General features: G+C 38.9%; 2 protein-coding genes across 8 annotated transcripts in view; one reads left to right on the top strand and one right to left on the bottom strand.

The window, feature by feature from the left end:
• LOC309387672 (uncharacterized protein) overlaps nucleotides 1-7,805 on the top strand; it is a 166,465-nt gene extending 158,660 nt beyond the window's left edge. Inside the window, exons 50-52 of the mRNA XM_081944381.1 lie at nucleotides 335-449; nucleotides 4,860-5,032; nucleotides 6,609-7,805. Of these exons, the coding sequence (XP_081800507.1) occupies nucleotides 335-449; nucleotides 4,860-5,032; nucleotides 6,609-6,690 (370 nt within the window). The 3' untranslated portion in view covers nucleotides 6,691-7,805. The remainder of the gene's footprint in view (nucleotides 1-334; nucleotides 450-4,859; nucleotides 5,033-6,608) is intronic.
• The window catches only part of ADARB1 (adenosine deaminase RNA specific B1), a 117,546-nt gene that overhangs the window by 18,137 nt on the left and 74,848 nt on the right, over nucleotides 1-24,561 (bottom strand). For 6 of the 7 annotated variants that reach the window (XM_081944385.1, XM_081944382.1, XM_081944384.1 and 3 more), the window contains one exon: nucleotides 17,315-24,294. The exons of the other annotated variant lie outside the window; for it this stretch is intronic. In XM_081944385.1, the coding sequence (XP_081800511.1) occupies nucleotides 24,118-24,294 (177 nt within the window). In that variant the 3' untranslated portion in view covers nucleotides 17,315-24,117. Of the gene's footprint in view, nucleotides 1-17,314; nucleotides 24,295-24,561 lie in introns of those variants that run through there. 7 annotated transcript variants of the gene reach the window in all.

Raw genomic sequence — 24,561 nt, 5'->3', positions numbered from 1 at the left:
TTCCCTTTTATGATAGCTGGTGGATGTTCCATTTTCTGAGGAGGTCAGCTCCTAGTAACAATTACAAAAATGGCTCATAGTTTTTCTGCCCTGTATTTGCAGTATAGTGGTTTACAGTATTTCTCAAGATGCTTCATATTAAAGATTGCAAACTCATTTGTATACAGCTTTCATACTGGATCTGTGCTGTTGATACTAGGATGGGAAATGATGAGCCAGACTGAACGTACTCTGGCAGAGCTGCCCTTGCAGTTGCTTGTTTGTAAGACTGGAGGTTGAGCTTTCAGTAGTCAGAAGGCCTAATCTTGTAACTCTTGTGTCATCTCCTTCCTAGGTGTGCTGTGTGCGAGGCTCCTTCTATGGTGATAGCAGTCCACAGCCAAACAGTTCAAATCCCACCATGTCCAGAAGGCTGGAACTCTCTGTGGATCGGCTACTCCTTTGTGATGGTAATGGACACTGAGTTCCCGTTCACATCATAAAGCAAAAGCAGCTATGCTGATTTTTTTAAAAAGAACAAAAATCCAAACTCATATACTTCCATTAGTTCAGCTGTGGGTTTGCAAAGAACAGCAAGCTCTCTATTTTAAAGAAATCTTTAATAGGGAAGAAAATTAAACCATCGAGGAAAATTAAAAATCAAGGGGTGGGGAGGGCAGGAGGATGAAATCAAAGAAAGATTGTGGCCAGCGTTTCAACCATTTCTGCTCCACCCCAGATTGCAGTTCTTCATTGAATGCTGGAAGGAGAAGAGAGACATTTGCAAATTCTAATGTTCCGGATCTGGAAAGGATTCAGAAACCATTGTGTGGCTTTTTTATATTTATGTCAGTTTTGGAAATGTGCTTGGACTTTTTTCTTTGTCTTATTGCTGTTTTCTGCAGTTACAGAAAATATTATTGTTTATATTGTTTTGAGATAAGGCTGATGTGACAAACCCTAGTGGGAAGGGAGACCATCTAAGCAAAACAAAATATTAATAGAAAAAATAACTAATAAGGATTTTTCTTTAGGGTAATTAATAAGGTTTATTCTGTAAATATGTACAGTACCTTGCTTTAGGTTCTGAAGTCAGAGAACAGAAATGCTTTCAAAGCTTATTATAAGATACAGATGTTCAAATTATAATTGGTCCTCATGTTTGGAAATATAAAATCCAGATGTTAATGTCAAAACTATTTTCATTTTTCTGACTCTGATGGACAATTCACGAATAACATTGTTGGAACTGATAAAGAAGCCACTCTTACTGCCCAGAGCTAGTGAGCAGAACAGTTGTAAGAATAAACCTTACTAAGTACCCTAAAGAAAAATCCTTATCAAAGTTATTTTTCCATTAATGTTTTGTTTTGCTTAGTCGGTCTCCCTTCCCACCAGCGGTTGTCACATCAGCCTTATCTCAAACCAATAGAAACAATAATGTTTCTTCAGCCATCACTGTAATTGCAGAAAACAACAATAAGAGAAAGAAAAAAGTCCAAGCACATTTCCAAGACTAAGACATAAATATAAAAGAGTCACACAATGGTTTCTGAATCCTTTCCAGATCCAGGACATTAGAGTTTGCAAATGTCTCTCCTCTCCTCTCCTTTCATTTCTGTCAGACCAAATGTCCATCTCCTAGTAAATCCAAGATGGCTCACAAGCATCCTACAGCAGAAGCCAAACTAAGATTAAAACAGAAGAGAAGGCAAGGAACTTCTCCCCTTCACTGGGCTCAGGCTCACTGATTTAAAAGAAGAAAGAGCTTTTTGAAGACAAACATGAATTACCTCGCCCTTGTCTTTTCCTTCATAACTGTTTCTGAAAAGTGTTGCAAATATGCAAGGCTCTGCAGGTCTCACCAGGACAAAGCATACTTGAGATGGAAAACAATTAAGGTGCTTGGCAAATTACTAAAGCAGTGCCTCTGGGTCATGGGTTTCCTAACTCCTTTGATGATTTATTATGTACCACCAGCTCAGTGTTTACTGTGAGCAACCATGCAGATGGATCTCAGGAAGATCTGGCCCCAGGCTGGCCCTTCAGGTCTTCCAAAGATACAATCATTGCCACTGTAGTTGAGTCCATTTATCGTGCTGCTAGTGATCTTCTTCTCTTCCCTTCCAGCATTCTGGACTTTTCAAGGGATCCCAATCCCTAGTAGTCTATTTTCCTGGATCATCTGACTAAATGTTAAAGTTTGAATAGCCAGTAATTTTTATAAGATTCATATGTTACATTAATAACTTACAGGAATAGATTGTACTCCCAAGGTTATAAATTTATGGTATTTTTCAAGGTTCAGTGCTAGATATTTGATAGCAACTCTTGCCTCTTCTGCCATCATTCAGCCTAAAGGAGAAGGAGTTCAAATTCAGAACACTGAATCTTCAAGACTAATAGCAAAAGACAGATCTATGTCCTTTAAAAATCCACCCAATTCTCCCTTGCCCACCAGCTAAGCGGTGAATTCATGGCTCCTTATAATCATAACATCCTTTGAAATATCAGAAATTTGTCAGAACAATCTACTCTTTAGTAAAGTTCTCAAGCTCCCATGTCCCATGTAATATTTTAATTTTTAATACCCCAAAGTAATTGAAATGCCAGAGTGATATTGATTTCACATTATGAACAAACATTTAGCAAAAGATGTTTCTAGATCAAAATTATGAAGTTTATCTGGTGGTCATCAGTAAGGAGGACCTTCTGGCAATGCTAATTCTAATGGAAGAATATATTTTCATCTAAATGAGAAAAAAAACACTCATTACAAGAAAACATACAGTATTTCAGAAAACATATATGAAAACATATATCACTTGATTTGACTTCAATTCTCCAGATATTTATGTCAATTTACAAGATTCTCTCATTGATGGAAAAACAAAACATCTGCATTCCATAAAGATGGAATCTCACAACAATCTAGCTGACTGGTTCAGCTGTCAGACAATATAAAAATCAAAATGAGGACCAAAACATCATTCCTTTTAACAAAAAGCCCAATCCTGGATTTGTTTTCCCTGTAATAGAAAGCTAAAGTACCAATTTATGTCAGTGTTCCATGTCTGAAGTCCTTTGAGATACCTCATTGGCTTTGATACTCTTGGTTTCCAGAGCTCCTAGAATTATCAGGGCAGAATTAATGGAGAATCCCAATTAGGAAGGACCTGCTAATCTAAGGATCCATTGTACATTTTCTGCCAAGCCTTCTCCATCTCATAGTTTGGAGGCTGTATGGCAGAATTTAAGTTATTTAGCAGAGGTTCTGAAGAAATTGTTGCCTTCTTGGAAAGTTTCAAATAAAAGGATTTATGGCAGAATTTAGAAGGTCTTTTTGACTTGGTAATGATGTTTCCATCAGCAGTCTTGCTTTTCCATTACAATTTGGGAAGTTAGAATGATCCACTCTCCGTGAGAAAGAAACATTTTTAAAGGAGATCCTGCCAGTTTGCTACAGTAGGAGATACCATTTCAAAATTTGGAAAAAGCCCTCTGGAATACTGAAAAAATAAAAATGTACAGCAAGAATTGTCCTACTATTCTCCCAGTTGGTGTATATCTTTTTTGGTCAGTGGAAAGCAGGACAATATTTAAAATAAATGGATATCATTTGTCTATATTCCATCTAAAATTATATTTGGGATAGTTAACACCAGCCATATTTTTCCTCCTTCCCTCCTAATTTTTTTTCTAGAATTTAATAAATGTGTCCAGTAAAATGTTCTTTTAACTTCAGCAGCTTGCAACTATTTTATAAGTTTTGCTTCAGTAAAGTACTGATTCAATTTTAACAAGTTATGGGCATGTCTATTCTTTTTCATGCTATATTTGGGTTTAATTTTAATATATCCTACGTTTCTCCCATGCTTGTTTCTACAGACATATAAAGGAGTTTCTCAGCCTTGTGTTTAAACATTTGGCATCAGTATCAGAAGTCACAGCAGAAAAAAACAACAATCACTATATTTTTCAGCAATAAGCACTTCATTATGGCAAACACTATGTCTTTGAATCAGTATTTCTGAACCTCAGCAACTTTAACATGTGTGGACTTCAACTCCCAGAACTCCCCAACCATCATGCATGGAGTTGAACTGAGGTTCAGAATCTGATCTAGACATATTGTGAATAAAACATCCATCAATTCAATATAATCTTAGAAAGATATATGAGAGTTAGTTAGTACAACCGACTACATTTTTATGACATTTTCCTATGAGATCTTGACAAGATCCTTGTCTTCTTCAGCAAAATCTTTCTTCTTTAACTTTATTATGCACTGTATTTTAGTTCCTCAAATTCATAGATCTCAGAGCCAAGGCAATAAAATATTCCAGAAAATGACTGTTGCATTATGTACAACTGTACTGTATGTGTTATGTACAATACTGTTGTATTATGTGTAACTGTACAATATGTGTGCCTATGGACCATCTCATGTTTTTCTGGATTAATTAATTTGTGTAAAGTAAAATTAATTGATGTTTTGTGATCACATTTTACTAACTTCATTTGGAGTCCACTACAATTATATGCTCAGTCCTGTTTAAGGTAACCTAAGCATGATTTTAAGGGGTAGAAATGTGTGTGTGTGTGTGTGTGTGTGTGTGTGTGTGTAGGACTGAAATATAAATCATTGCTTAAAGTAGGATACTTTTTTCAGTATTCAATATTTAAAATAAATTTTAAAATATTAAATATTTTTGATTATGCAACCTATTTCAATTTACATTGATACAAATCAATGCACTTCAGGTTCTGTTGACAGCCACAAAATTATAGCATACAAATATTTACCAGAGCTCCTGTAAAATAATGTGTAAAAGGAGCATTTGGTCGTGTAGTTTAATGCACTCCATATTTCTTGATAGCACACCAGTGCAGGGGCAGAGGGCTCCGGCCAAGCACTGGCCTCCCCGGGCTCCTGCCTTGAAGAGTTCCGCAGTGCACCCTTTGTTGAATGCCATGGAAAGGGCACCTGCAATTATTACGCCAATGCCTACAGCTTCTGGCTTGCCACAATTGAGAGGAATGAAATGTTCAAGTAAGTTGGAAGCTTCTGTTGTTAGCTGCTCTAAGATAAGTATGTTTTTACTTATGTTCCATAGTAAACATAATTATGACTGGATGTGGTAAAGTAAGCTGCTTTGCAAATATTATCTATTGTTTGTTTGTTTCCTTATGTTTGTAACTGTCGCAGTAATGGCCAATTTTGAGTGGTTTTGAGCACTGTAGGCAACGTTCCGGGAATTGGAAATCTGCTCTGTAAAACAATGTCTCCTCAATCTTTTCTGCTGTTTATTTCGGGACATATTATCTGTTGCAGGCTTCATTTGGCTACTGTTTCCACCTGCTTACCAGGAATATACAGAGCATAGGAGCTAATTTGAGCAAGTTGACAGTCTAATTTCTACCAGCAAAATATCAGACCACCATGTTTGTAAGCAGTTCTTATAACTTAGGATTTTGCTTTGCATCTGGCTTAAGGAACAAAACTCATTTGATTTGACCGTTCTGAAATTCCCAACTTCTTTGTATCAACTTGGAAAATCAACCAGAGTCACATTAGTGATATGAACAATCATATAAATCAAGTTAATTACAAGTAGTCCTCTCTTACCAACCATTCATTCAGTGCCCATTTGAAGTTGTAACAATGCTGAATTATGACCAATTCTCAAAGTTCTGGCCATTGCAGCATCCCTATGATCGTGTGATTCGGATTTGGATACTTGGCACCAGCTTGCATTTAAAATGGTTGCAGCGTCCTGCAGTAACATGAATAGCATATATGACCTTCCCTGCCAGCTTCCCACATGTAAATTCAATCAGGAAGTGAGCAGAAAATGTCACAGGTTGGTCTGGCATACCTGCACTTGCGCTTCATTGTCCAACTGCTGGCACTCAACACTGTGGCATTTACACACCAGCCTTCCTGCATTTGCAGTCTCTTATCCATACCTGGCCTTCCTAAATTTACACCATGTCCTCCACATCCTGACCTTCTTGTGTGCATGCCTTACCATCCACCTCAGTCTTCCTGTACTCACACATGCCATGCCATTCACCCCTGGCTTTCCTGTGCTTATGTGTGGCTTGCACCAGGCCTCCCCGGGCCTCCCTCAACTCACGTGTGACTTGGCTGGCCCTCCCAAGTTCTCCCCCATGGCATCCCCACTGCTTCTCACTTGATCCATGTGTTTTGTGTTTTGAGGTTATGAAAACAACTGGCACTACTGGGATTTTTGTTGCTAAATGATGCAGGCATGTGATGTCACACTTTAAGACTACATTGCTTAAGAGACAATAAATCCAAGGACTACATGTACATAAATGCCAAACTCAATGGTAGCTGGATATAGGACTGTAGCCTAAGTCTGCCAAACTCAATATGGCCCAAAGATTCTCCGAAATTAAGAGTATTATGTACTCAAGGGCAAAAGTAAGCAATCACACACTCTCCTAGTGATTTTGACTTCAATTCTTCTCAGCTCCAGACAACTAACCCACAGAAAGAGAGTGTAGAAATGATCATAGAATAAGTCTGGGCTGGAACAACAAATCTCACCTTGCCGTTGGCCTTTTCCTTGCTGATAGTGATTTTTGTTTTCAAATTTCAGGAAACCTACATCTTCCACATTGAAGGCCGGAGAACTGCACTCAAATATTAGCCGCTGCCAAGTTTGTATGAAAAGAACATAATGACTACCCTATTGTACCTAATTTCACAATATGGTGCTATTTTGTTAACAGCAGTGAAGCTTAGGCATATATTCCTATGTACCTCATTGTTATCAGGTATAAAGACATTAAGTGCCATACAGGAATCTGCCTGACTGAATTCTCTATTTTTTTGGCTTTTATTTGCTGAAGAGGATGAAGATACAGTGGAGACAATGCTTCAAATGGCACTCTTGAAGAAACCTGATTTTTGTATGTCAATGTGATGCACTGAAACCTGGCTCTAAATTCACAAGTGGGAGGAAGGATCCAGTTCTAGGAGTTCCACAACTCCACAAGTCCCTTGTTTCCATATGTATGCTTTATATATATATATGGGGCTCTATCATAGTTAGGATAATTGTTAGACAAATTACCCCACAGACCCAGGATTTCTGGACCCAAAATATTGTTGAAGAGCAATATGACACAGCAACATGCCAGTTTCCTCTTGCATTGCATTCAAAGGACTGGATCAAAGAAAGCAGAGTTCTGGCTGAGGGATGGAAAGTTTCTGCTCTGTGGTACTGCGTGGCTCTTTCTAGTATGCCTTCTTAGGGAAGTCATAGGGATGGACCAGAATGTGCGCAAACCCACTGGTGTTGAATATTTATATATTAGCCATTCTGCAAATGAAGCATTGAACGATCTTTAATTATAATGTATTTTTTCTCAATATCCACTCTCAGAGGAGCTATGAGAAGTTATTAATTTTCCTAGATAGTGATCAAATTGGATAGGAAAAAACCCTAATCCACCACCAAGTGATTACTACAATAATGTTCAGGCCTTCAGCAGCTTCTTTATGGATTTAATATTTTCAGGGTTTTAAAGCACTAATACACTGAATGACTTGATTTTAATATATATACAGCCTTATGACTTGGTGAATCTTGTAGTTAATAAACTCACATGCTTATATTGGGTTTCTATAAAAATATGCTGATAATTAAAAAAAATCATACATAAAACAGGTTGTATAAAAATTATATTAAAATACTTTTAAATACAGGCCCTCTTGCTAAATCTTACACAATGGACCTTTAAAAATTAAACATCTGTAATAAAATAATTTGTATAAAATGTTTTCAGAAATACTTTGTTGATTTTTGAGAAGCTGGTTGTGTGGATTGATTGTTACTTTGATTCCAAATGTGCAGCCATTATCTTAGAATTGATATTTGCAATTGTTCCTGTTCTTATCCTAAACATTATTCATGTGGATAAAGTTTAACATATCCTTTTAAACTATTCAGAATTGCAGAGTGGAAATATAGCAAATATTATCTTGCAAGCATTTGAATGGAAATGCATATGACTAATAAGCCAGGGCACTAATGTTTAAAAGTGTATATACATAACTATATGGTACATGCATAGAATATCAGCATTGATGATACTTTCTCTGATACAACTGGAGTAAGGAATTATGCCTGTTGTTGTTGTTGTTGTTGTTGTTGTTGTTGTTGTTGTTGTTGTTGTTGTCAGCTATTCAGTTGTGTCCGTCCAACCCTTGGTCACTCTATGGATCAACACTCTCCCTGCCACTCTATGTCGCATTGCCTCCTTCAGATATGCCATGGTCATGCACCATGGACTTTTGTAGTGTCCAATCAGTGAGAATTAGGGCAATCCGTTCTCCTTTTTCTGCTGATCTTATTATGTCTAACAGGTTAGATATGTTTAAAGCCTTGGGCTGAGATAAAATTTATGCTGGTCACTGTGAACCAAGACCACAGTGGATGAGCAAAATGAAACATCATTCAGGATGAAGCTTTGAAATTGGTTTGATAGGAAATCTAAGCAGCTCAAAGAAGAATTAAAGATTGAATTGCACAAGTCAACAAACGCTATCCAATAGAACTTGGTAGGTATGCTTGAAGAAATTAATAAATAAATTAAAGAATTGTCTTTTTAAATTTAGGTTGACCAGACTAGTGGTACTTAATGACAGTCTATCAGATTTAAAGTTTCAGATAAATATGGACAGTACAGTGCTTTTACTCCTAGGTTCAATCAGATATTAAGAACTAAGGAATATAATAGTTACATTTGTAAATGCTTGGATAAGAGGGAGAATTCTGCAGAAACATTTTTGCACTGGAAGGATAAATTAAAATGTAATTTTTTCAAGATAATTAATTCAGTCATTCTTACAAAGAAAAAAACCCTTTAAGTCTTTGACAGAAGAAATGACATAAATGGTGTTTTCCATCAAGCTACTTTTATTTGAACTACAAGGAAAAGAGGATGTTTATATGCTTCAAACGATAAATGACATATACTCTGTACACACACACACACACACACACACACACACACACACACACAGAACAGAAAAGCAATATATAATATATAAAATAGATATATAAAAGGATAAATAAAAGAATATTTTGGCATTTGGGATTCACACACACACACACACACACACACACACACACAGACTATAGACATATATGCAGTGATGTGCGGTGAGGTTTATGGCTGGTGAGGCACTGACACAGTGGTGGGTTTCAAATATTTTTAGACTTGTGGACTTCAACTCCCAGAATTCCACAGCCAGGCATGCTCAGTTCCGATTTAAATCAGAGCTTTTGTTTTTCTCCTTTGTGAAATAAGTTTCCTTTTTTCATTTTAATTTTCTTCTCCCTTCCCCTCCTTCCTCTCTCTCTTCCTTCCTCCCCCTCTCTCAAACATACACACACACACACAAGTTGGATTGGACTATCTTTCCTACCCCCTTCCCTCTCTCACTCACTCTCAAACAAACACACACACACACACCCAAACACACAAAAGTTGGATTGGATACCTTTTCCAGTGGCTTGAAAGCAGCTCCTCTGCCACCACCACCCCATTCCCCTGCTGCCTTCCCCAAACACCTCCACCATTGCAAATGCAGCCTGCTGTCTAGGTGAGAAATGCCTGGAATGCAATAAAGCCCACCCACACACCTCCTGCTGGCAGGCTGGGGTGAGAGGAGAGGCAGAGAAGTTGGAGGGGAGCCGATCCGAGCCTTCCAAAAGAAAGAGGCTGGGGGAAAGTGTGTATGCTACAGCATGGCTCTTTGCCTGGCTTCCGTGGATGATTCTGCTTAACTGTTTAAAAAAGCCTCTAAAAAGCGCCCTCTACTATGAGGCAGGAGAACTGCGTGCCTCACCTACATCAGGAATTTTTAGGCTTTGAACCATTGCTTAACTCTGCTCGAGTGATCATAAAACGTCTAAAGTCAGACCAGAGGAGGCATGCAGTTCTCCTGCCTCATAGTAGAGGGCGCTTTTTTAGAGGCTTTTTTTAAACAGTTAAGCAGAGTCATCCACGGTGAGGCAGCAACTAGCTCAGCTTTTTCCTTTTACATTTTTTTTCATGATGAGAGCGGTGAGGCTGTGCCTCACTTGCCTCACCTGACTGCACGTCACTGCATATAAGATGTTATACGGACTTTAATAGAATGTCGAGGGCTCTGAAAGAGAAGAACTAGAGCTGAACATAGATTCCTCTAAACTAGAAGATTCAGATAGTTTAATGTTATGTCTAAATGTGTCTAAAATGGTGGCTGGGAGTGGAGGGAGGGGAGCAGCAGCTCTGAGCTTTGCTCTCCTTTTTACTCTCTTCTTCTCCTTTCTTAATACCTTCTACTTTTTAATCATTTTTATCAACTTTTTTAACTTTTAACTTTGCTCTTCTTTTTACTCTCTATTTTTATTCTTTTTAAAAAAACACTCTTCTATTTTTAATCAATTTCTAACTTTAACTTTTAAATTTGTTCTCCTGTTACTCTCTATTTTGATTCCTTTTAAAAAATATTCTTCTATTTTAATCAATTTTTAACTTTCAACTTTTAAATTTAAAATTTTTTAAGTTTACTACCTGAGAGGCTCATCTTTTACTCCAGCTTTTACTCCAGTTTTTACTCCAGGTAGTAAAGCCCTTAGTGAATGAGAGGAAAGTTTTCTCTACTAAGCAACAAACTTGCTATCCATGGCTGCGACAACACCAGACAACCCAAGATAAAAGACTTTTTTCAGATAATGGACACTGCAAACTCTCTACTGCAAAGTGATAAAACAGACCAAGACAGGTCTCCTACTTGGAACCACGGGATGGCCTCTCCCAGGGGAAAGAAAACAAAGACGGCACAGCGCTCACCAAGCAGTAAGGAAGGTGGAGCTGGATTGCAGAGGCAGCAGAGAATTGATGGATACTGTCGGCTTGTTTCTCCAACTGTGGGTTGTGCATCCTCCCCCCTTCCCCAGCCGGACAGCTGCGGGGCTTCGGCACTGTTTGGTAAAGCACAGCCTGAGGGGAGTCATTTGGGAGGTCTGTTGGGAGGCTCACAGATCCCTCTGCATACTCGGAAGACAAATGACTCAGCAACTCTAAGTGAGCCAGCTCCATGCCGGGATAAGGGATTAGAAATCCCAACTTTAATTCCACCGCTTTCTGGTGGCCCTGCCCCAATGGAGGCCCTGAAAATGATTGGAGAAGGAACTGGGCAGCAGACAAGGAAAAGGAGCAGATCTCCTGTTGACTTGGCTTTTCAACCTCTCTTGAAGCAATCTAAGATTGAGGACTTTGTTTTGACTCAGCCTTCTGGTTGGGGAGCTTCTGAAGGTGCCACCCCCCGAGCTGAGAATGAAGACTTACCTGAAACTGCGGCCCCTAACCACCCCTTGCATGAGCCTACGCTTGTAGAGCTTCTGGCTCAGCAATGTTTTCTGGTTGCAGAAACTACAGCGAGCATTCAGCTCCAGCTTGATAGAATAGTAAGTACTTTAGACTACTTAGTCTCCTGGATTACTAGTGGGTGTTCTGGGAGGATCGCTCGGCAGTCGGTGGTGGCAACAAGGTGTTCTCTACCAAATCCCAGGGAAAGCTTCAAAAAAAGCACTGGCCAACAAAATCTTGGTCAACAAAATTCTATTAACAGTCTGAATTCCGCATCCTATGATGCGATTAGCCGCCTGGTCTTACAGCCAAAACAGGTGGCCCTCATCATTAACCCCATTAATGGCAAATTACCTTACTGGAGTTCAATACAGCTGGCGAGGGGTCACCTATTTAAGTTACTATTTAAGTTAAGTTATAGCTGATGATCTGAAGAAGGTTGAACCCTTACCCTCCCCTGAATACTGCTCCAGAGTGCTACTTAGTTTCGACAATCCCAACATTCCAAAACTACTGTTCAGAAGAGGATCCTGGTTAAGATCCTTTGGCATCCTGCCAAGAAGAGTCTTCAAAGACATATCGACTAAGCCACTTTTGAGTAACCAACAACTTGTGAGTGGCAGGAGATGTATTGCCCCCAAAAGATCCTCAGTGGCATATATTAATGAGCCAACTTCGAATGCTATCCCAGACAATGCACCATATATTAGCTATATACCTACTTCTGCACAACCCTCAACTGGCATTCTCTCAGACGGTAGGCTAACTGCTCCTCCTACAACTGGCCAAATCAGCCCCCCGCAGCATGAATCATCTTACCAGGAAGCTTCCCTCTATTTGATCAGCTGGGAAGAGGTGGCCCCAAAAGAAGCGACATCATCTCAGGGCACCCAAGGTCTCTTGGTTGATGGGTCCCAGGTCAATGTCTCTGGGATTCCACCTATCTATGGGACTGATCTGTGTCAAGACGGCTTTTGGAACCAGGAGGAGACGCAGCTCTTTGGCTCCTTTAGAGCGCTTCCTCAATCGGAAAGAGCCCAAAGCATAAAGCGTCTGGATGCAGTTAAGTCCAAGCTTCGGAGTCTATCAATCTCTGACAAGGATTCCTTTGGACCTCAGGGATTTTATACTGATTTACCAGCAGACACTCCATTGGCATTTTCTCCAAAAAGTTTAATTCATAAACCTGGAGACGCAGGGCTAACTCAAACCCTGCTTGATGACACTGCCGAATATCTTCCAACTAAGCAACCAGTCAATGCCACAAGTACGAACTGGAGTGCGCTTAGAGTCTTACAGCCCCATGAGCAAGGCTCACCTCCCCTCTCTTTTCCCCTGCTTTTGCCTCCCAAGAGGATGACCTTGCCATCTAATAATGGATGTATTTTTTTGGATCCGAAGGGTGCTCTGGAAAAAATTAACACAGAATTACTAGTAAACCTGGTTACCCCCCCCCCCCCGCCCTGCACACTCAAGTGCCTTTCGTGGAACATTGCAGGCTGGGGGCGAAGATGTGGCACTGCAGAATTTGCTAACTATATCCACTCATTCGATGTGATCCTGCTTCAGGAGACCTGGGCTTGTGATAAGATATCCTTTTCAGGGTTTACGGCCATCTCATTGGCCGCTATTAGACAATCTATGGCAGGGAGGCCTAAAGGTGGTCTAGCTTGTTTGGTCTCTACTTCTTTGAAAGTGGAGACAGTGGAACTACCCTCCTGTGGCTCTTTAGCTATGGAGCTTTTAATTAAGAAAGGACGTAGTAAACTGTTAGTGTTTAATGTTTATCTTCCCCCGGCGAGGAAGCAAGCCGATATCAAGGCTCAATGGGGCACACTGGAGAACTATATTACCTGTATGGAAACTAAATTCCCAGCAATGACATCCTAATAGGGGGTGACTTTAACGCCCGTCTGGGAGCTCAAGTCCCTCCAGCGATAGAGGCACTCTACCCCCAAGAAACCCTCCAGGCCATAGGTCATCTGACTTCAGCCAGACATTCTAAGGACGAATTAACAAATTTTGCTGGCATTCAGTTAGCCCTTCTAGCAGCCCAACACAACAAGATAATTCTTAATGGGAGTACCCTAAGTGATCTGGCTGGCGAATTTACTTTTAGTTCCTTACGTGGGAGTAGTGTTATTGATTTTGTACTGGTATCTCGACCCTTAAGAGAGGCAGTCCATGCTTTTTATGTGGATTGCCTTACGCAGAGCGACCATTACCCCCTGGTTACAATCATTGAGCTTTTTTCAAATATACATCTCCCTAGGGGCCCTCAGATATTAGATCCCTATGTGGCCTCGTACACAAGGAGGATCAAATGGTCTCCCAATATTCAAAAAAGTTTCACTCCTTTTTATCATCTCCGGAGTGTCTCAACTTGTATAATCAGGTACTAGCAAGCAGTGGCTCGGAGATAGTCTTGGCCTTTGAATCACTAATTAAAGGGAGCTTGGAGCTGTCTGTGGGCCGAGTGGTCTATATCAATCATGAAGTAATACTTGGTTTGACAAAGATTGCTTGATGCTTAGGAACCAGATTAAACGGGTTTACCTGCTCTACCGCAACCGAGGGGACCAACGCCTACCAGAGGACTACTACCACCTGAAGCGGGAGTACAAAGGATTAATTGCTAAGAAAAAGAAAGCTAAAGAGAGAGAGAAGTGGGATTTACTTCTCCTCTCTATCCAGCAGAAGGACACCCGGTTATTTTGGCAAATTGCTGCCAGCTCTTTGCCGGGCCATCGGGAACTCCTTCTATGCTGCATCTCTAACAGAGACTGGGAAAACCATTTCTTGGCAATTTACCAGGCGTCATCAAGTTCAACCGTGCCTGACCCACAGCTGTCTCCTGTAGCCCCTGACTGACAACCTGTGACCCATGCTGAGATCACCGAGTTTATCTCCGAACTTAAGTCAGGCAAAGCTCCTGACCCTGATGCTATTCCCCCTGATCTGCTAAAATCCAACCCTGAATGGTGGATTTCTCTTTTGGCACGACTCTTTACATATATTAATTCCTCCGGCAGAGTACCTTCCTCCTGGAGCTTAGCAATTATTGTGCCAGTTTTTAAACGAGGAAATAGAAACAACCCAGCTGACTATCGCCCCATAAGCCTGCTCTCCATTATTGGGAAATTGTATGCCAAATACCTCCATCGCAGACTCCTCACTTGGGTTGAGGAATCCAATATCATTGGTGCTGAACAAATTGGGTTTAAAGCGGGCTGTGCCACACTAGATCACTGCTTTGCCCTAGCGCACCTGGTCAACAAATATACTACTATACCAGATGGCAAACTCTTCACTGCTTTCATCGACCTAAAGTCAGCATTTGACTCAGTCCCTAGGGGTTTGTTGTGGTCAAAACTGCTTAAAAGTTTTATTGACAGATGTTTGCTGTTCTTAATTAGGTCCTTGTACAATCAGACCTCCAGCCAGGTCAGGTGTGGTCTGAAGGGAGAACTTTCTAATCCTATCCCGATTAAGAATGGAGTAAGGCAGGGATGTGTTCTGGCTCCTCTTCTGTTTAATATATTTTTATCTGACCTGGCTGGTTACATCTGACATATTGAGTCCCATGCCCCGAAGCTGACAACTACAAAGATCCTGCTTCTTCTTTACGCTGAGGTTCTCCTTTCATTGTCAAGGCCAGGACTGAAAAGATTACTCTCTGCATTTGGGTCTTACTGTGCTGAAAACCATTTGGCTATTAACTATGATAAATCAAAAGTACTAGTGTTTACTAGAGCCCGGAAATTGTATAACTGGGATATCAGTGGCAATGCTGTTAAGCAGGTTTTCCATTTTAAGTATCTAGGTATTCAATTCCAGAACACTGGTGCCTGGACTAGACATCGAACCCAGGTGCTGAACTCAGCCTCCTGTAGCCACCAGCAGATTTTAAGATTCTTTTACACCCAGGGTGGCCAGTTCATTCCTTCTGCCCTACGTATTTACAAAGCCAAAACGCTGGCCCAAACTCTTTACGGCATTCCCATATGGATACGGGGCTTCAAGGATTGCATTGAAAGAACCCAGGCTGCTTTCCTTAGAAAACTTCTGGGTCTTCCCCCTTGTGTTGGTTTTGCCCTGATATACCTGGAACTAGGCATTTGATCAGTGGAATGTATGGCCTGGATAAACACCTTTAAATGGTGGTTTCAGGTGCTCTTTCTGGCAGTTCCTGGCAGCTACCTCTCCCTGGTGTTCACGGACTCCCATATTTCTCGCTGGGAGAAAGAGCTGCTGAAGAAACTTCATCTGCTAGGTTTCACGGAGGATGCCTTGGGAAACTACGACCTCAAGGATGCCCAATTTGGGATAGTCCAACGGCTTGTGGACATTGATTTACAATATCTACGAGCCAGAGCCAATAAAACTTGCTCCCCCCTGACTCTCAACCAAGTTAATAACTATGGATTGAGGATGGCTTCCTATTTTTATACCCTAACCATTCCCAAGTATAGAAGAGCTTTTTCCCTAGCTCGCTTCAATGTCTTGCCCTCAGCACTTCTGGATGGTCATTTCAAGAGGCTCCCGATTAATAAGCGGCTGTGCCCTTGTGACAGAGCCGAGGTTGAGACAGCGGAGCATGTCCTTCTATTTTGCCCTATGTATAGCGCGGACAGATCTAGTTTACTGTCTCTTCCTGAAATCGTCCCTTCTGGTCCTGATGGCTGTGATTTGTTTGTGCATTGCCTTGGGGAGTACATCACCTCTCAGGTTTCCAGGTTTTTCTTGAGAGCTGTGATCATTAGAGGAGAGAGCTGTAACTTCCCTTAGTTGGGCTTTTGGTGACTGGCTTCTGTGTCTCTTTTGTAGTGGTCGTGTTTTGGTCTGTGACTGTAAATAAAGTATTGATTGAAATGTGTCTAAATGGGTTGCAAAGGTGAAGATCAATGGAGAGAGGAACTGGGGTGAGGTTGGGAAAATGGGATATAGAAGACAAATCCAAATATTTATTATGGCCATAGATCAGAAGTCCCCACCTCCCACCCCATTCGATTATGTCTGATTCTCGGAGATTGCCTGGACAAAATCCTACAGTTTTTTGGGCAAAGTTATTCAGAAATGGTTTGCTATTGTCTCCTTTCTAGGACTGAGAAAGAGTGTCTGGCCCAAGGTCACCCAACTGGCTTTCATGCCTTAGGGCAGGACTTGTGATCTCCTAGTTTCTAGCCCAAACAAAATTCAGCAATCCTGGTGGGTAGATCTGAATCCTGGCTGGATACAAAGAGCAATGTAAATCATGCTCTCTACCCGAAAATTTCATGAGGATGGCATGAATGAAAATGATTCAAGATTTTCTGTAAAGGGAGCAGCAAAGAAGCATATAGCTGAAAGATTCTCCTGGGACACTCCCCCACCCACAAGACCATATGCACTGACAGAAAATAAGGTTTTGTAAAGTCCCAGCAAAACAGCTAAAGACAATACAACCAACCTGGCTTGCTGAAACAAAACAATATTGGAAGCAAGGTCACTAGTGCATAACAATTTTGGGGGGTGGGACCTCACAAACTGTAAGTTAGATTGATCTGAAAATCAATATCCCAGATTTGCTGCTTAGTTGTATTTCAAAGCCTAATTACTCTCCAACAAGAGTTCTAGGGAGTGGAGCCAAACTAGCTCTAAGAAGCTTAAACTATACTAATTTAGGGATATCAAGGTTTGTAAAACAAACAAACAACAAAAGGCAGATGTGTATGCCCTAGAGAAGCTGGGATATGACATTGGCCTCAAAGGATAGAATACCTGTAGGGATGAAATGAAAATCCCTTCAAATGGCAAAATCTCAGGAGAGCTGAAGAACTCTATGCTGACCAATACCATCTATAAAAGGAAAGTGTTTTCTTCAGGCTACTGAAGCCTGGAAGCACACTTAAATAGTTTTGATATGCACCTGCTTGACAGTTCCCATTTAATTTCTACTTATGAATTTTGTAATTATTTTGTGCAAAAACTAAATCTTCATTTTTCTGATGGTTTATAACACATTTTTCTTTAAGGCACAAAGAGACCAAAAAGTTTAGTGCCCATCTCATTCCACATTGGGAAACAAATATGATTACAACATCATGTGCATACAAAACAGCTGGTAACACTCTGTACTAATCCAAAGGGCACATTAACAAGGTAATGGTTAGGAACTGAGAGGCCCTGGATTATTGATTTAATATACAAATTGAAAACCGAGGAGATTAAGATGTACCCTGCTTCAACTGTCTCTGTGTGGAAGTAGGTCTAGAAAGACATTCACAAGGATAGCATCTAACAGTTATTAGAGAGACTGAACAGTCTTTGCTGGGAAACCTATTAGTTTTTCCCGTAGGTTCAAATCAAAAGCTAATTTGAAATCAATGAAGGATGTGAAGAGGCAATCTCTCAGATAGTAAGAGAATTTTTCAGCTAAATGATGAAGGATCAGACAGCAGTCTAATGCTAAGTGGGCCCTACTAAGGTCAGTTTATTCCTTAACTAGAACATTCACACTTTCAACCCTGTATTTTACTTTTGGCTGGAGATATTTGGTGTATAACTTGTATTAAGCAGGCTGATGAATCTATCGTTGGTGGGATCAATTTTTTTTCTTTATACTAGAAAGGGATAACAGTGGCATGATTCCAGTTCCAGCAGAAAACATGCTGAACTCTTAATGTATGTAAATAAAACGATTGCCAATCTTTGTTCTCCTCAGTAACTCTGGGACTTTTCCAAGTCTTAACTGAAATAATCTCATTAACCTCATCTGTAAATGCAGATGTCCAGTTAGAAAGAGCATTTTAGTAAGTCGCAATTGGATTATCTAATTATTTAATTGTAAAGATACACTGGAAATAATGCTGCCATGTTTCTGCAGCTATTAAGCAGGTTGAACCAAAGCCTCTATTATTAAAAAGGCTGTCAAGGCTGAGTTTTCCAATTTGCTATTCTTGGTTGGTTGAATGGTCATAGAAAAAAAATAGAAACTTATAGAAACCAAAACAAGAATTATTTTTATTAACTAAGAAGCTGTCTACAATATTGTCAAGGTCAGTTGTGAATAATTTTATCATACAGAGCAAAATATTTTCATTATTTTTTTTCTTTTTAAGCAAATTATAAGCTTGAATTGCTGTATTCTAGTCATAGGAATTCACCCAATAAACCTCTGTTAAATCTATTAAGTCCAGTTTTCTGTACAAGGTCATTCTATTGTTTTTCATATTCTGAACAGTTGTATGTTGACAATTCAAACAATTGTTTTTCCCCTGAATGTTCACTGAGAGGTTTAATACATTCCAATATGGAAATTGCAGCGGGAGGGGAGGGATATCTGAAAGTTTATCCCAGGCAATTCCATTCAAATATAAGAGTTGTGTTTTGCAAAGACACTGCCTTAATTAACTCAGTACTATGTAACTGAGGCTGAGTATTTACTCTAACCGTTTTAAGATTAAGTGATTGCCACAGATCAGCATTCAGAATATCATTCTGATTTCCACTCCTTTGTCTTGCTGGCTTACAGGCCATTTAATTTCCAGCCTCTACAGGATTCAGTTTAGTACATTTTGGCCAAATGTATTTGCCAATCCTTGTGAGATACAACCCATACTGGGCCAGCAATCCATTAACAACTTTTGCATTGAAGGAGCTTTTATTTTCTTTAATCATTAGCATTGCATTGCATTTTCCTGCATACTTTGCAAATCAATATTTGTATTTAAAGTACAACACACATTTTCAAAGAACAGCTTTGTTCATTTCATTTGTGAACTCACTTCATTTAACTCATTTAACTCTTTGAATTTAAATCACATATCTCTCTCGCATCTGAAAAAGTATCTATAGTCTGGAAAAATTTTCTCATATTTAACAAAGCAAAAATAAACCTCCATTGCAATTAAATCAAAATAGGCATTTCTAATTTTACAAGGAAAACAGCTAATTGGAGCATAAAAGGAAAGGAAATTAATCCCTCTCTTGCCTATCATGAAAACATTTTTGTGCTACAGCTGGAACAGGGTTGTTATCCTGTTAATCACAGAGAAATGTTAATACAAAAGTGGACCATTCATATTGGAGTTTATGTGGTGGAATGTTCACATCAGCAACCAATGGAGTTCATTGTTTACAGCATGTGTACGCTTTTTGTAATCCCATTGTAATAAGGAATCATATCATATTAATAACACTTTTGCTAATTCAAAATGAACAATTGGTTTAATAAAAATTATACCATAATAGAATTCACACACACAGGTTATCCTAATAGAAATGACAAATATTTTGGCAAAGATGAGTTCCCTCGAAATAAAATGAGAACAGCAAAACAACTATATCAGCATGCTTAGTAAATGTTATGTAATACAGTAATAATAATATTAAGGATGTTTGTGCTATTTTGGACAGATTTCTATCCTGTAATCTTATTTGGATCTACCCAAGAAGGTTACTTGCTACAGGGGTTATAAAATCAGTCACAGAAATTACACAACAACAACCTTCCTCCTTTAAAAATTTATTGCTAATAACAGTGCAGTTCTCTGAGACAGAGAAATGGGATGGGGAAGAGAAAACAATGCAAAAATACTCATCTTGGAGAAATTCAGTGCTTAAGAAAATTAACTGGAAGTATCCCTGCATGGACTGACTTTTCCTTCTCCTCTGAAGAGCCTTTATTTAATTTGAAATAAACCAAAAGCAAATGAGAATTAGCTGAGAAATTCAAATAGGGGAAACTCTGGTCAGTTTAAATGAGTCTTTTTATATCACAGTCAGACTTTAACGGGGCTTTCCCTCCCACCCTCTCCATTTAGACATATCAATAAATCCTGACAAAGAAATCAGAAGCATCTTCTTTTAACCCAGCTACAGGTTTGTAGAAGATAAAGGAATGCTGGTTCCACACTTATTTCTGCTCACTCCTACTGCAATAAACAATGTTCCGAGTTTTTTGTCCAAATTGCACCACTCTAAAACTTAAACCAGTCTGTTTCAAGACAGAAATCGCTGAGAATTTATAGCATACTTTAAGTACTCTTGTACACAAAAGGCATTATTGGGAATATCAGGGTGATTCACAATCAGGGTTGCCAATCAATTATGGAGAACAAGTCAGTATAGGTAGTCTTTGACTTAAAACCATTCATTTAGTGACTATTCAAATTTACAACAGCACTGAAAAATGATTTATGACCATTTTTCAGAGTTACAACCTTTGCAGCATCCTCATAATCATGTGATCAAAATTCAGATGCTTGGCAATTGACTTATATTTATGACAGCTGTAATGTCCCGGGCTCATGTCGCGATCTTCTGACAAGCAAAATCAGAAGGTCCAGAAAGCCAGATTCACTTAACAACCAGATTACTAATTTATCAACTGTTAACCTATTCCCTTAACAACATGTCTTAAATGGAGCAAAAGTCACTTAATACATTTCTCACTTAGCAACACAAATTTTGGGCTCAATTGTGGTTGTAAGTCGAAGACTACCTGTAATCCTGTGAAATTTATTTAGCCTTGCTTTATTGTGCTGTTTAGTCAGTTGTCAAAAGAAAACCTTTTCCTTATTAGATTAAAGTAACACAACTGGTGCTATGCTCGGTTGGTCTCAAAATGCAGGTTGATCAAATCTCTGACATCAGCCAGACCCTCTGGGCACCAACCATAAGCAGAAAGCCTTAGGCATGTTTTCAGATCTGGCTCAGATAGCAAAATGTGTTATGTTGACAAAGTTGGCAATCCTATCTATCATCTAGTATTCTAGTTTACTTTCCAATTGTTCATAATTTGGCTTTGATCATCAATAATGTATATTGTAGTGTGAATATTTATGTGATGAACTTTTCAGTAGGTAAATGTAGCTATTGCCTATTTAATTCAAGTTACAATTCTGTCATTGCCATTTAAATGTGCTACATAATTTTCTCTTGCGGACTACATTTTGTAGGGCCCTATCAACACAGATATTTATTACTATTGGTTTTTTTAAGTGAACAATTTTTCCTTTTAAAAAAGGCGGTTCTTGTTACCTGCAGTTTTTCAATATCTGCAACTAATAATTAGAGATCAGATTTTAATAATTGCAGAAAGTTTTTGCATATTTATTTTTTGCCATGTCTGGTTACTTTATGCATACACTTAAACGAGAGGTGGACTTTGCACTTGCATAAAGTATGTTTTCTTAAGGTTAGAGTTAGGTCATCTGTGCAAAATACCTGCATTTGTTTTTTCTCCTTGATAAGACATGATGGATTTTGACAGATCATTTCAGCCATGAAGCTTCATGTGGTTCTCTGCAGCAAATGGCTTCTGGAGCAATTCACTTGGCTGCTGATGGAGATGCCACATGGTTCTCCACTCTGCATGATGCTTTTACAGTATCAATGGAGAGGCCTCTCTGTTGTTTCACCAGAGATCAGTGTTGTCTGCAGACTTCATGCAACATCTATAAATTGCATCATTAATTGCTTGTGCTGCCCACCAACACTTCATTTGCTATTAGTTTGCTTGAGGAAGACACAGGAGCCTGGATGAGGAGCTCATGACTGGGTGGACCCAGTGAAATTTGTAAGGACTGACCAAAGACCAAAGGAGCACATACAGATATGTTACATAAATGACTGTTAGAGGAGGAAAAGTGGATATATTCATGAGAGGAAGAGATGACCATAGTCTAGAATCCTTTCCCATGCCTGCTCAAATTCCCACAGAGTTCAGATCTCATTCTGTGATTTCCTTGTCCACAGTTCTATACCAGAATAGAGATGGCCTTTGTCTTGAGAAAGACAAGGGGCGTATCTATTAAATACTGAAGAAGGCTTTCACGGACTTTCATGCATATATCCTTCCATGGGTGTTTGTATCTATCAACACAATACAATATATTGTAGATAGTTCTATCCGGATTCCATATAGAAATGAGATACTAGCTATTATTTCTATCTACTACATCTCTTTACACGGACATTGAAAAATACCTATAGCTGACCTGAAATCTTCAATATGAATATCACCTGAAATTCCTAGCATTTATTTAGCAAAACATGTTACCATTATTTATTTTCAAACTGAAGAACAGTCAAAATTAACAGTGTTAAACCTACAAGGCATACTTTGCCAGAATGTGAATTGAAAAGACCAAACTCTAATTTTTATTTCGTTGTTATTAATTTTGTTTTAGCTCTACAGTTAATTTTTTTATTACTGAAATAAAATCCTAGCACAATTTCATGTTTATAACTACTTTCTCTAATTGAGATAAAGCTAGAGGTGAGGTATCAATCAATAAACAGAGTAAATGTTTTGTGAAACACTGAAACTGGGTAGAAGAGATGGCTTGATGGATTAGTTAGCTCAACACGAGGACATATACACACTGCATTTCAGGATAAGTCTTTGCAGCTAATAGTTGGTGGAGCACACTCACCATGATTATTAAGCAGAGGATCCTCTAGGATAGGACTGTCAAACTCCCAGCCCGCAGGCCGATGCCTCATGCGCTGGCTGTGCCCACACCCAGTTCAGCAAAGAGGAAAAAAGTTTCGAAACGTCACACGATGACGCCGTGACAATGTGAGTTTGACACCCCTGCTCTTGGGAGTCTGAAGACCTATGTTCAGCACAAGTACTAGTTCCCACTGCAAATATTGCTGTCTTTCAGAGATCCAGACACATACAAACATGCTTATGGATTGGGTACTTCATAAATAAATAGGTGCTCAACATTTATTCCTATTATACTAGATCAAACAAAACTACATTGCAGAATAATCTGGATAGGTAGTTTTATATCCACATGTTTACAGTCACAGGCAGCATAACCTCATAATTATATACAGTTTGGCTGAAAATAAGTTAAATCTTTAAAGAGCATATAATTTAACTTAGAATAACCTTTCACTCATTTAACTGTTGTGATGCACATGTGCAGCAGGTTTTTGGCAAATCAGCAAGTTTCTCACAAAGGAAAGAGTGTTCTGAAATGGCCACCACATTGATAATGTTACTGTGGTAATTTAGAAGGTTCCTGTGAAGCAAAGAACCACCTACATCTAAGCTGAAGACTATACTCTATTAGTTTCCAGTTTCCAGTTTACAATGGTAAAAACCAATAATGTCACAATGCATATAAATGCTAATTGAAGACAAGTATTTTAAAATGGAATAGAAAGTAGCATGTTAAAAACTACATACACACAGCAAAGACAAAGATTTTCAGCAGCTGTGTTTTAAGGGTGGGGACAGAAGCAGGAAAAACTGTCTAAACACCAGTCCAGTTTTGTAATTTCTATCATTGGTATGATATTAATCAATTTAAAAATAAAACTCTAAAAGTGCATAATTTTTCTTTTTTCTAAGGCTCTGAAAATAGAACACAAAGTTAAAGTACATACTTGAGTGGCATGTAAAAATCCTATCCCATGTGCATTATATATGCATCTGACAGCAATTCATTAAAATAATTGTTAAAAAGTGTGGATGAATTATTGAAAAAATTGCACCAAGATTTTTTCCCTGCAAAGATAGTCTTGAGATAGTAATCAAATAATTTTGTTTTGATTCTAACTAGTTACTATATCATCAGTTTTTCTTTAGTTTGAATTAACTCAACAAAACCAAAACTAATTAATCACAAGTTAGTTCCCCAAATCACAAAAGTTAAAAAGCTGCTGTTATAGATGAACAGATGAAATGTTGATACAGAAACTGGACCTTTCATCAGAGTCCCATGAAGTGCAAACCATAATTCAGACAACCAGGGAAAACTGATCTTGCTCTATAGGCTTCTCCACCCAGGCCCCAAGGCCAGCCTTCAGAAATGCTTTAAACAAGCACTCTTTGGCAGTTTGATATTCCACAGCTACCTGTTTTGTTTCATGATATATATTTGGCTTATTGACTTTTGAATGAAGATTGGCAGGAAGCTAGATAAATCAAAGAGAGAGAGAGAAAAAGAGAGGTTAATTAAAGCACCATCTTGATTGCTCTAAATTCTTGTAAATTGAAATCCAATGAACCGATTTGTTTTTTTATTATAAAACTTTCCATTAGAATCAATCTCTAAATCGACACCAAATACACTATGTCCTTCCTCCTATTTTGTAATTCCAATATTAAATTGCAATACTTTCAAACCCACAAATAAATAGCAAGTGTTCAAAAGTTAACCCAGAATCTTACTAACAGAAAAA

Source organism: Natrix helvetica (assembly GCF_964273705.1).
Source record: "Natrix helvetica genome assembly, chromosome: 2".
Taxonomy (NCBI): Eukaryota; Metazoa; Chordata; class Lepidosauria; order Squamata; family Natricidae; genus Natrix; species Natrix helvetica.
The sequence above is the reverse complement of the archived record's forward strand: the minus strand, read 5'-3'. Positions and strand labels throughout refer to the sequence as shown.